Genomic DNA, 12,891 nt, shown 5'->3' with positions numbered 1-12,891 from the left:
GCTCGGAAGCAATGCTCACCATAACACAACATTAGCAGAAGTTGCCCAAAGGGTGGCGCTAAAGAGCTGAAAAACCATGTCGTTTTGTGTTTGTGGGCCGACAATTCTTGTATGCAAACTAGTTCCTGGCTGACGCCCTTCGGACAAAAGTCTTATGCTTTGTCCGCAGAAAATCCGATCGTGTGTATGAGGCTTTAGGCCCTTCAGACGGGCGGATCCGCCTGCTCAGCGGGGAATCTGTCCGCTGAGCAGGCGGATGACAGGTCCATGTCTGCTCCGCTTATGCAGAGCAGACATGTCCGTTTCCATCCAACGGTCATCCTATCTGATCCACAAGATGGATGGGGAACAGATATCCATCCGTCTGTAGCGGATAGGATCAGATATTGGTGGGTGTCCATTGCCATCCGCCACTCCATAGAGGGTAAATGGATGGTCTGATCGGGACCAGCTGTGTGAAATGAACCCAAGGATGTTTAGCACTATACGTTTTTATATAGTGAAGCATAGAAACATTTTCATAAGGGAGAAAAGATCAGCAGTGGTTCTCAACCCTGTCCTCAAGCACCCCCCCCCCCCCCCCCAAACAGGCCATGGTTTTGGGAATTTTTCTTAGATAAAATAGCTATCCAAAATACCAAGCCATTGATTTAAAGCACCTGTGCAAGATAAAGTAAAACCTGCAAACATGGCCTGTTGGGGGTACTTGAGGACAGGAGTTGAGAACCACCGACCTACAGGACACTACCAAAAACCGGTAGAATTCCTGTATCTGTTGGGGCACATTTAATTTTTGTGAAAAAAATATATATAGTTGCGCCAAATCCTAATCCACCCTTGAGAGGTAGTAATATGAGTACTTCCACTCGGGGCGAGACAACGTGACCTATCACGAAACGCGTAGGGCAGAACGAGCGGCGTGCTGACGTCATCACACTCATATGCTCAAACTTCATACGGACGGGTTTGCCTGTTTGCGTCCGGCCGGCGCAACAGGCTTAAGGCTGTTTTTTTTCGATGTAAATGTTTTTTACCGTTTACTATTTTATTAAATAAACATCATTGGTTTTACACTATGTGAGGCATTCGTTTCCTTGCATGATACACCATACCAACGATCATGAAAGCCGTGGAGTCTACCATACTACAGTTGCTGTAATTTGCCCGCTGGGTAGTACATACACGCTGGTTCAGGTCCACAGGACCATTGGTTCTGGTAAGCAGTTTACCTATCACACGGTGGTGGATTTCACTTTGGCTCTACACTCTGTCAAAAGAGTCCAGCTGTTTGGATTATCACATGGGTGTTTTCTTTCACTGAAGTCACTAATGGACTTTTTATGCTTTGGACTTATACCATACATGGTCATTTTTAGTGTTGACATCCATACATTTTTTCACTGAGTGATTTACATTTATGTTTTGTTTTTACACTTGTGATTTATGAATTTGATTTATTCACTATTTTTTTTATTGGTCATTTATGATAAATTGTACCATTTATAATATTCTTACACTGTATGTACAAATGTGATACTTCCTTAGCGGAAGTACTTATATTACTACCTCTCAAGGGTGGATTAGGATTTAGCGCAACTATATATATTTTTTCCAATTTGTTCACGGTTATGTTTGCAGGTTAGTTGCTGCTTTACAACAAGAGCTTTAGGCTACACTTATTTAACCAGCTTTGTATCCTAGCGCAGTTGTTTCTTTCGATTTATATTTCATTTTTGTGGTCAGCCCAGATATTGGTTTTACATTTTGAGATAATAATTTGCTGGCTACCCCCAGTCCGGGATGGGGCTGTCGCAGTCAACCCAATGCATAGCTAAAGGTCTGCGTGCGCTTGTTGACCAGACTGGGGTGACCACTGGATCTAGATTATCCAGTCCATCGCCCAGCCTGGGTGTTGATTGAAGATCTGCGCAGAAAAAAAATCCCAGGAAAAAGCCAAGATGCCACAGGTCCCAGCAGGGAACTAGGTCCTTATTCCTGAAACACTAGGCAAACATAACTGGCTTCTCTTTAGCAGAGGGTTTTTATACCAGCTATAACTGCCCGTAGGCGGTGCTGTGTTATTTTTCTCCCTAGTGTCCTACTCCTGTAGGTGGCATTATAAACCCTATGGTCAAGAATCAAAAGAGAGGTCTCCCATCAACGAATGCAAGACAAAGGATAGCTGTAGGCTAGAATAAATTATAACTGGGCACTGGTGGTCTTTTGCGTTGTGTAGTGATGTGTATGCTGTGTGATGTAGTGACTGCAGCCAGCGGATGGAACCTGAACACTTCAGTAATAGACACATCATAGTAGTGTGTCAGAGGGTGAAGAAAATGCTCGCAGCTGTCATGGATATGCAATAGTCTGGCAGCTTACCTGTTTCCATCTGTCCATTAAGAGGCCTGACTCTGTTCTGGTTGCCTTCTTATTTCCTCTCCTTCCTGTATGGCCCCACCCAGGCCATCCCAGGAACTCTATATTAACCATTGCACTACAGGCCTGCAGTGATGTTCAACAGTGTTTGCTCAAGTTCCTGTCTGCAGTGTGCTACGATTATCTTCCTGTGTACCGTTTTTGGCTCGTCCCTGACTTCTCCTGTTTGCCTGTGCCCTTGATCTTTTGCCTGTTCCTCGGTTACCCTAGTCTGCCTGTTGACCTGACCTCGGCTTAACCATCACTACTGTTTGTCCTGCCTGTTGCTTCCTCTCTCTCTTTGTGGAGCGTGACCTATGGGATCCCAGGGGTCGCGACCTGGATCCAGCTGCGGCGAAGGCCATCCTCACCACTAGAGGCTCTGGTGAACACAAAGCTGGGTCTTAGACTCCGCGCCCTGGGCGATCTTGGGTTCGCTTCCTCTCTGATCGCAGCAGTCGGCTATAGGGTTCACTACCCTGTGGTGCATCCCTGACCCCCACGGGGTGCACTTGTCACCTGGCCACAGGTGACCTGACAGCAGCTTTACCAAGCAAATTGCAACATAATTGCTATTACTTCCTTCTATAAAGAAAGGCAATATTTTTCCAATGCTTAAAATGAATTTATTCTGTAATGCAAAGTACACACTCTTTTGTCCATCAACATAATTCCATTGGACCTCTTAGAATCTCTAGTACAAAAAAAAAACGCTTATGGTCCAAAATCAATAGAACGTCTCAAAGGAAAACGGAGTAAACTTGTATCCGCTGCCAGTATAAAATTTGTTCTGAAACTCCACCCTGCAGAGGAGAAAAATTACGAGAAATTAATGATTGAGATCATAAATAGCTCCCAATAAATGCATTTTTTTTTTTTAAAGATAGAACATGAAACTAAAAGGATGAACTCCAGGCAGATATAAAATAAATTAATGCAGCTCCATGTTTAATATTGCATCCTTAAAGTGGTTGTAAAGGCTAAAGCCCTGCTGCCCTTAACAGTGTAATGATTACAAAGTATGATGTGTGGCCCTCAAGACGTCTGCAGTCTGTAATGGGAACATTGATTATGGGGCGATAGCAGTGATCTCTACTAGCCTCATTTTTGTATTGTCTTCTGCAGCATATCCCCAGCCAAAAATGTATCCTGTCCACAGACCCTGACCCGCATTTCCTCTATTGAGTCTGCAGTCTCTTACAGTGCTCTCAAGCATTCCATATACTCAACATTATATGCAGCCATTTTCTGATGTCAGAGGCCACAGTTGAGGCCCCCTATAGCTTGAAGATGAAAACCACTACGCTAAAAGGTTCTTAACTTAATTCATTCTCTGCATTAAAGGGGTTGTAAAATCTCAAGGTTTTTCACCTTAATACATTTAGGACAGGATACTTTCCCACTTCCAGGAGCCTCACCCGCGGCTATTAACGCAACGGCTGGAGCCCCTCCTCCTTTCTCCTCGCCGGGCCAGTAACGGGCCTCGCGCATGCGCAGCAAGGTTCCCAGCATGAAGCCGAAAGGCTACACTGCCGGGTACCCTTACCCGCAATGGTGGCGGCAGCACCCGACAGCTGATGGAGCCGACATCGCTAGACACCAGGACAGGTAAGTGTCCTATTATTAAAAGCCAGCAGCTGCAGTATGTGTAGCTGCTGGTAAAAAATAAATAAAAAATGTGGGCAGATCTCTGCTTTAAAGTAAAGACCACCCCCCCCCCCCCCCCATCTTACCATTTTTGAAGTATAGTGTACTTCCGTTCTAGCTCGGCCAAGGCGCAGTGCATCATTTCCTCTTCTGCAGCAAGCCCTCCTCTTTCTGCCCCACTGCCTTCTGGGACCTGTGTGTGTCCCAGAAGACAAAGGGGCCATTGAGGCCGGGTTCACACCTATGTGAATTGAATATGCGTTTCCCCGCATTCAGTTCGCATAGCAGGAGAAAGTGACTGGCTCTCTATGAAGCTGGTTCACATATCTCCGCAGCAGGTCCAGTACGGCATGCCGGAAAAACACATGCTTTTTTTGGCGAGTTTCAAGTTCGACTTCAGCCCAAAATTCGGGCTGAAAAATTGGACCTAAAACTGTGAACCAGCATGCACCGGACCCCTGCTGTGAGCCACATGCGGCTACGGTGTGAACCCGGCCTAGCGACTTGCGCATGTGCAGTAGGAAACCGATTGAGGCATGAAGGCTCCACTGCCCGTTTTCCTTAGTTACAATGGCGGCGCCTGCACCCGATTCGATGGACGAATTGGCCTCAGGGGTTGGCCATCGTGGGCTCCCTGGACAGGGAAGTGTCCTTATTAAAAGTCAGCAGCTACAGTGTTTTTTGGAGGGTGGAACTCTGCTTTAAGAGCCATTTTCTAATTCAAGGAAAGACAATTTTACAATTTTTTTTTCTATTTAAAGAAAACTGTCATTTGTTTTTACCAGTGCAGACGGAGGGCATGTAAAAAGGCAGAGAGACCCTCCATGACGAGAAGAATAGCCACCGTCAGCACAGCGAAAAATGCGAAAACGGGCACAATAGCAATACTCCATTCACGAGTGCTGTGGATTAAACCGTTGTGCATGACCATCTGCCACAAGACTTCAGACAGTTCTGCGGGTATAAGAAAAAAGAAAGAAGAATCAGCAGAGTTCAACTGGATTTTGTAGATTAGAGGCCATCAATCATTAATAAAGCACATGTTACTGATAGGAAAAGCGTACTGCAAATAAATACTTGAACTGGTACATCAGCACAGTTGTCTCTTCAAAAAGGCTCTCAATGCAGAAAAAAAAAAAAAATATCAACAAAATGTCTAAAAACAACTGCTAAGCTTTAGAGCAGACCTCCAGCTAAAAGTAAATGATAAGCTGTGTGCAAAAGAGACAGGCAGGGGGACTAGCAAAAATTAGTCACCAGCATTGCCTTTAGTATCTCTGCAGTAGATCTTTTGCCATTGGGGACTTACCATGTCTTGTTCTGCAGTTTCTGTATGGGAACGGCCATCTTGGTAGAGGCAGGACTTTGCATGTTCATATCATAACCTCCAACAAGGTGGACAGTCGTGCCATTACCAAATCCACTTTATTCTAGACTAGCAATCTGCAGTGCCTCTGAGATCTCACACTGCAGCTATACAGTTACAAGGCTACGACACAAATGTCCATAGGCACAATCGCATAAAGAAGTACACTACCATTTTTAGCAGAAATGCAAAACAAAAAAGTACTGCGTATGCACAATTATTATTTCAAATATCACTTAACATTATTAAAGTGGAACTATACTCACCTTCTCTCCAGAACGATGGTGACTCAGAGTTCCCCACCGGCTGCCGACATCTTTGGCCGATCAGTTTCCGGGTACCGATCTTTGGCCATCAATCTTCGTCTATTTTCAGTTGCCAGGCCAAGATGACATCACTGCTGTGCATGCACAGGAGTTCATTCATCTTGGCAGTCCCATAGTTGTACACTGAGATGCCCATGCGAACCTCAGTGTACAGGGCATAGTTAAGAGACTTCAATGGATTAGAGACATTGAGATTGATTTACTAACGCTATAAAGTGCAAAATCTGGTGTAGCTCTGCATAGAAACCAAATCAGCTTTTAGCTTCAGCTTGTTCAATTAAGCTTTAAAAAAAAAAAAAAAAACCTGTAAGCCAATTGGTTTCTATGCAGAGCTGCATCAGATTTTGCACACTCGAGCTTTAGTAAAATCAACCCCATTGTCTCTTCAGCATAAAAAAATCCTGTCCATTTGACTTTTTTTTCCTATTTATATTAAAGTACCACTTTAAATGTGATGTCCAAAGTGACACAATTGATCACTTTGTCACCCATAATTACTCCATTTATGCTCTGAAGTGGCATCCACTCCATTCAGACTACCTCTAGTACTCCTGGCATCACCCAGCCAACTCCATCTGCTTTATTACTGACAGACCAATGGTGGTAGTAAAAGCGTCTATCAATCATACTAAGGCCCCGTACACACGGTCGGACAAAACCGATGAGAATGGTCCGACGGACCGTTTTCATCGGTTCACCGCTGAAGTGGCCTGATGGTCTGATGTGTGTACACACCATCAGTTCAAAATCTGATCGGGTCAGAACGCGGTGACGTAAAACACACGACGTGCTGAAAAAAACGAAGTTCAATGCTTCCAAGCATGCGTCGACTTGATTCTGAGCATGCGCGGGTTTTGAACCGATGCTTTTCTGTACTAACCATCGGTTTGGTCCGATGGGGCAGTGGTCCATCAGTTTGGTTTTGAAGCATGTTTTAAAATTTTGGACCGAAGGAAAACAGACCGATAGCCTATACACACGGTCGGTTTGGTCCGATGAAAATGAACTTCGGTTCATTCTCATCGGACCAAACCGACCGTGTGTACGGGGCCTAAGGCGTGGTTAGTTTTTAATCCTCTTTGTGCAACCTGTCCCTAGGGGAGTAGAGTAGTCTCTAGCCTCCACAGGTGCCCCCTCTCCTAGGCTCCGCCACGCTTTTTTCAAAGTCTGCTGGCCAGTTATTTGATACTTGGGATCCTCTTCTCCTGATCTTCTTCAGTGATGGACAGTCCTCGGAGATGCAGAGAGCTGCTCCCAGCATACATTGAATGAAGGGTGCCAGCAGGCGTCATTCAACCCAGAGACAGAGGACATCTTGTAGAGGAATAGAAGAATTGCGTGGACAATTCCCGATTAAAAAATTGATTCTAATTTTTTTACTTTGCTTGGAGGCCCGGTATTTAAAAAAAAAAAAAGCCCAGAGTTGTGCTTTCAAAGGAAACGTTATGGGTGTTAAGGAATAAAATAAATTATATATACACACTTACGTGCATGAGCCAGACTCAGCGCCCAAAGTCGGAGATATGATGCTGTATTAGAGATGCAGCCCAGACAGTATTCTATGGTATGAATCATTTGGTGGAGGAATACCTCAGAGACATCAAACTGTAATAAGGAAGAAACAGAAATGTTACCTCCTCGGCTATTGGCAGCCTACTGAATGCTGTTGTGTACATTGTGTTGTGCTTTTCCCCATTTCAGTTTGCTTTTCAAAAACCTCTAGTAAAAGTGGAAGGAAAGCCTAACTAACTGCTCTTAAAAATGTTCCCTCTTTCCTCCTCCTAGCTAGCCTGCCTACCCTGTATAGAAAAGACCTGTGTACATACCTATTTGTAATCTGTTACGGTCATGTTATCCTGCAAAGCTGGCTCCCTTGTGTCAGGGGGTGCAGCACACTACAGTGGGGCGGGGGGGGGGGGGGGTGATGTGAAGGGGGACAGAAGACACTGTTTAGGGGGTGTGAAGGACTTTTTGCCTATATGCTTCAGTTTAATTCTCCCTGCTAGTAATGCTGTGTGTGTTAGAGGTAAAAGGTGATTTCATGTGCGATTCCTCTGTTGAAATGTCCCTTCCCCAGCCATCTCCCTATTGTTAAGGGTAATTGATCTATTGTGTGTGTGAAGAAGACCTGTGTTTACCCTTAAGAAATGTGTCTTCAGGGTCGGCTCCGAAGTGTCTGCCTATAATCTGTATGGGAGCCCCCACTGTGTGAGGGGGGGGCGGAGATTGTCATTGTAACAGTTTTGTAACTACATATAAGCTAGGTGATATACCATTAAAGTCTCTCTTGTTCCAGCACTAAGCTTGGCTCATGTGTGGATTATTATGGCGATTCCAGGATGGGATGTTCTTTTATGGGAAGAAGGGAATGCTTGACGGGGATATCATTCTACTACCGTCACAACTGGTTGGCAGCAGCAGGATTTTCCCTTCTACTCTCCTTTACACCCGGATTCCAAGCAGACACTGGAAGAACTAGTGACGGGGATATCATTCTACTACCGTCACAGGGGGGTACAGGACACTACCGTAAGTGGGGGGGGGCTGTGTGATGTGAAGGGGGAAGAGGATAGGACACTACTGGGGGAGGCCGTGATGTGAAGGGGGGCAGGAGGACACAATTTTGGGGGGCTATAGGACACTACATTGAGGGGGGGCTGTGTGAGGTGAAGGGGCCAGAGGACACCGCATTGGGAGTACAGGACACTACTGTGGGGTGGTGATGTGAAGGGGGGCAGAGGAAATAATTTTGGGGGGTATAGGACACTACAGTAAGGGGAGGGGGCTGTGTGATGTGAAGGGGGCAGAGGACACTGCATTGGGAGTACAGGACACTCTACTGGGGGGTGGGGGATTGGGGTGATGTAAAGGGGGCAAAGGACACTGGAGTGGTGGGTGCGATTGGTACAGAACACTACATCTTTTTATTGGGAGTGGGATATAGATTATATATAGATTTTTTTTTTTTTTTTTTAAGGGTGCTGCCTACTACAACCTCCCCCTAGGGGATCTTTGCTTTCCTCCATGTTGTCCAGGTAGATCTCAACCTCTGAAAAGGTTGCCTATCCCTGCTGTAACACAGTGGAGGTTATTTACGAAAGGAAAATCCACTTTGCACCAGAAGTGCAATGTGCACTTGAAATTGCACTTGGAAGTGCAGTCACTGTAAATCTGAGGGGTAGATCTGAAATGAGAGGGAAGCTCTGCTGATTTTATTATCCAATCATGTGCAAGCTAAAACGCTGTTTATTTTCCTTGCATGTCCCCCTCGGATCTATAGAGACTGCACTTCCAGTGCAATTTCACGTGCATTTTGCAATTGGATTTGCCTTTCGTAAATAACCCCCTGTTGCCTTATGGTTTTATGTCCATTAACCACTTAACGCCCGCCGCACGCCTATTTACGTCCACAGAATGGCACGTACAGGCAGATGGGCGTATATATACGTCCCTGCCTTCTAGCGGGTGGGGGGTCCGATCGGGACCCCCTCCGCTGCGTGCGGCTTACCTCAGGGAGCGATCCGGGATGACGGCGCGGCTATTCGTTTATAGCCGCTCCGTCGCGATTGCTCCCCGTAGCTGAAGAACGGTGAGAGCCGTATGTAAACACGGCTTCCCCGTGCTTCACTGTGGCGGCGTATCGATCGAGTGATCCATTTTATAGGGAGACTCGATCGACGACGTCAGTCCTACAGCCACACCCCCCTACAGTTGTAAACACACACTAGGTGAACCCTAACTCCTACAGCGCCCCCTGTGGTTAACTCCCAAACTGCAACTGTCATTTTCACAATAAACTTAAATTTAAATGCATTTTTTGCTGTGAAAATGACAATGGTCCCAAAAATGTGTCAAAATTGTCCGAAGTGTCCGCCATAATGTCACAGTCATGAAAAAAATCGCTGATCGCCGCCAATAGTAGTAAAAAAATAATAATTAATAAAAATGCAATAAAACTATCCCCTATTTTGTAAACGCTATACATTTTGCGCAAACCAATCGATAAACACTTATTGCGATTTTTTTTACCAAAAATAGGTAGAAGAATACGTATCGGCCTAAACTGAGGAAATTTTTTTTTATATATATATATATATGTTTTTGGGGGATATTTATTATAGCAAAAAGTCAAAAATATTAATTTTTTTCAAAATTGTCGCTCTATTTTTGTTTATAACGCAAAAAATAAAAACCGCAGAGGTGATCAAATACCACCAAATACCACCAAATACCACCAAAAGAAAGCTCTATTTGTGGGGAAAAAAGGACGCCAATTTTGTTTGGGAGCCACGTCGCACGACCGCGCAATTGTCTGTTAAAGCGGCGCAGTGCCGAATCGCAAAACCTGGCCTGGGCATTTAGCTGCAATTTGATATATATTTCAGGTAAAAGGGAAATAGATTTAAAGTATTGAGTGCTGTGTATTTCTTACAGTAATTAGCTACAACTTCAAAGGGTGGCCTTTTGTTTTCCTGTTTACACCACACATGGGCTGTAAACAAAAGCCTGCTGTGACTCATCCAATCAGGATGTGCCCAATATAAATTTACTAGGTACAGTGACCAATTAGGGAGAATTATATTAGCCACCTAACAGAAAGGAGAAGGGATATATAATGCTTTGTGGGCAAGCTAAGCTCTCTTCATAATTGGGAACAGAAAGCAGCCACCATGGGCTGACCTGAAGTTACCAGGTAATCCAACTCTATACTTGGATCTTATATTGTATTGTAAATACGGGCGTTGTGGGTAATTTGTAAATACCATGTAAGCCAGGGGAGCTACACTGTTCATTGTGTTGTAAATACTGTCTGGTGTGTAATTTGTATATATTATGTAACCCTATCAATAAATGTCTATTGCTGATTGAACTACCTCTTTTGTACAAGATCTCTCAGAGCTACATATGTGTATGTCCATACCACCACAATGATTGAGGTGTATGCACATAATCACAAGACTAGACAACACCCCAGTATAATGCTGGAGACTGGAGGTCCAATTTAACTACTTGCCGACCAGCCGCCGTCATTTTACGGTGGCAGCTCGAGAGCCCGTAGCTATACATCGGCTCTCGCGCAGGCCACTAGGGGGCGCGATCGCCGCCAGGCACACGCGATCGCTCGCTACAGAGCGGGGACCGGGAGCTGTGTGTGTGTAAACACACAGCTCCCGGTCCTGTCAGGGAGAGAAATGCTGATCTTCTGTTCATACAATGTATGAACAGAAGATCAGTCATTTCCCCTAGTGAGGCCACCCCCCCCTACAGTTAGAACACACCCAGGGAACATACTTAACCCCTTCCCCGCCCCCTAGTGTTAACCCCTTCACTGCCAGTGGCATTTTTATAGTAATCAATGCATTTTTATAGCACTGATCGCTATAAAAATGCCAATGGTCCCAAAAATGTGTCAAAAGTGTCCGAAGTGTCCGCCATAATGTCGCAGTACCGAAAAAAAATAAAAAAAAAAAACGCTGATCGCCGCCATTACTAGTAAAAAAAAAATATTAATAAAAATGCAATAAACACACCCCCTACTTTGTAAACGCTATAATTGTTGCGCAAACCAATCAATAAACCCTTTTTGCGATTTTTTTTTACGAAAAATATGTAGAAGAATACGTATCGGCCTAAACTGAGGGGGAAAAAAAACTTTTTTTTATACATTTTTGGGGGATATTTATTATAGCAAAAAGTAAAAAATATAATTTTTTTTCAAAATTGTCGCTCTATTTTTGTTTTTAGTGCAAAAACTAAAAAACGCAGAGGTGATCAAATACCACCAAAAGAAAGCTCTATTTGTGGGAAAAAAAGGACGTCAATTTTGTTTGGGAGCCACGTCACACGACCGCGCAATTGTCAGTTAAAGCGACGCAGTGCCAAATCGCAAAAAGTGCTCTTGTCTTTGACCAGCAATATGGTCCAGGGGTTAAGTGGTTAAATACTTTCCAAATCATCCTGCCACTCCATTACCCATTGTGACAACACTTTTGAATGCCGTTAGCAATACTTACCTCTTCATCGTCATGTTTGCCCTTTTCCCCATGTTCTGAGGGCTCAACGGAGTGGTTTTCTTCATCCGCCAGTAAACCACTCCTTTCACCACTATTTATTACGCCCTAAAAAACAAATTAAAATAACCCTTTTATAACCAAAGGATGCAAATGTCTATATAAAAATTTAGCAGCACTGGCATATGTCAGTTATCCACAACCATATATACACACACAAACACACACCATAATCAATAGCCACAAAATTCCTATGAATTTGAGTAAAGAGAACCGGTTGCCTGGCCATTCACTTCAACAACAATCACATCATAAGATTAGATGTGCATAAAACATATTTTATGAATGTTATTTGCCTGAACACACCACAATTTCCTCAAAGAACAATTACCGTATTTTTCAGAGTATAAGACGACTTTTTGCATCTAAAATCATGCCCCAAAAGTCGGGGGTCGTCTTATACGCCAGGTACCTGTTTGTCAGACGGCGGCCATCCATTGTTCAAAAGCCGCGCCTCCTCAGACTGTTCTGTGATAGGAGGAACACTAATTTTCCCAGCAGAGCCTCTGTTCAGTGTTCCGCCTATCACGGATGCCTTCTCATCCTCGGCTTCGGACGAGAGGACATCCGTGATAGGCGGAACACTGAACAGAGGCTCTGCTGAGGAAATTAGTGTTCCGCCTATCACGGAACAGCCTGAGGAGGAGGCGCGGCTTTTGAATAATGGACGCCCGCAGCCTGAGAAACTCTGCAAACAGGAGAAGGTAGGAAGATCGTCGAGGCAGGCATACTGGCACAGTGAGGCAGGCATACTGGCACAGTGAGGCAGGCATACTGGCACAGTGAGACACGTATAATGGCACAGTGAAGGGTCGTCTTATACAGCGAGTATATCCCAAAACCAGCATTTTAGTTGAAAAATTAGGGGGTCGTCTTATACGCCCAGTCGTCTTATATGCCAGCAAATACAGTAGCTGTACTGCTTGTATATAAAAAAAACAAAAAAAAAAAAACATTTATTTGGTACGACATTATGAAAAAGACAAACCCCATGCCCCTAAAACAATTGAGGGGGTTTTATACTGGTCAGGGTATGCTGATCGTGTCCACAGCCAAAAGTGTCTAC

The 12,891-nt window shown here is 44.4% G+C and overlaps 1 protein-coding gene across 1 annotated transcript in view; it reads right to left on the bottom strand.

The window, feature by feature from the left end:
* Positions 1–3,018: 3,018 nt before the first annotated feature.
* Positions 3,019–12,891, bottom strand: part of TCIRG1 (T cell immune regulator 1, ATPase H+ transporting V0 subunit a3) — a 68,606-nt gene continuing 58,733 nt past the window's right edge. Inside the window, exons 17-20 of the mRNA XM_040321010.1 lie at positions 11,769–11,873; positions 7,242–7,359; positions 4,845–5,016; positions 3,019–3,218 (exon numbers count right to left, since the gene is read on the bottom strand). Coding sequence (XP_040176944.1) covers positions 3,143–3,218; positions 4,845–5,016; positions 7,242–7,359; positions 11,769–11,873 — 471 coding nt within the window. The 3' untranslated portion in view covers positions 3,019–3,142. The remainder of the gene's footprint in view (positions 3,219–4,844; positions 5,017–7,241; positions 7,360–11,768; positions 11,874–12,891) is intronic.

This window comes from Rana temporaria, chromosome 8, assembly GCF_905171775.1.
Source record: "Rana temporaria chromosome 8, aRanTem1.1, whole genome shotgun sequence".
NCBI classification, from domain to species: Eukaryota; Metazoa; Chordata; class Amphibia; order Anura; family Ranidae; genus Rana; species Rana temporaria.
This window is presented reverse-complemented; position numbering and strand designations above follow the sequence as displayed.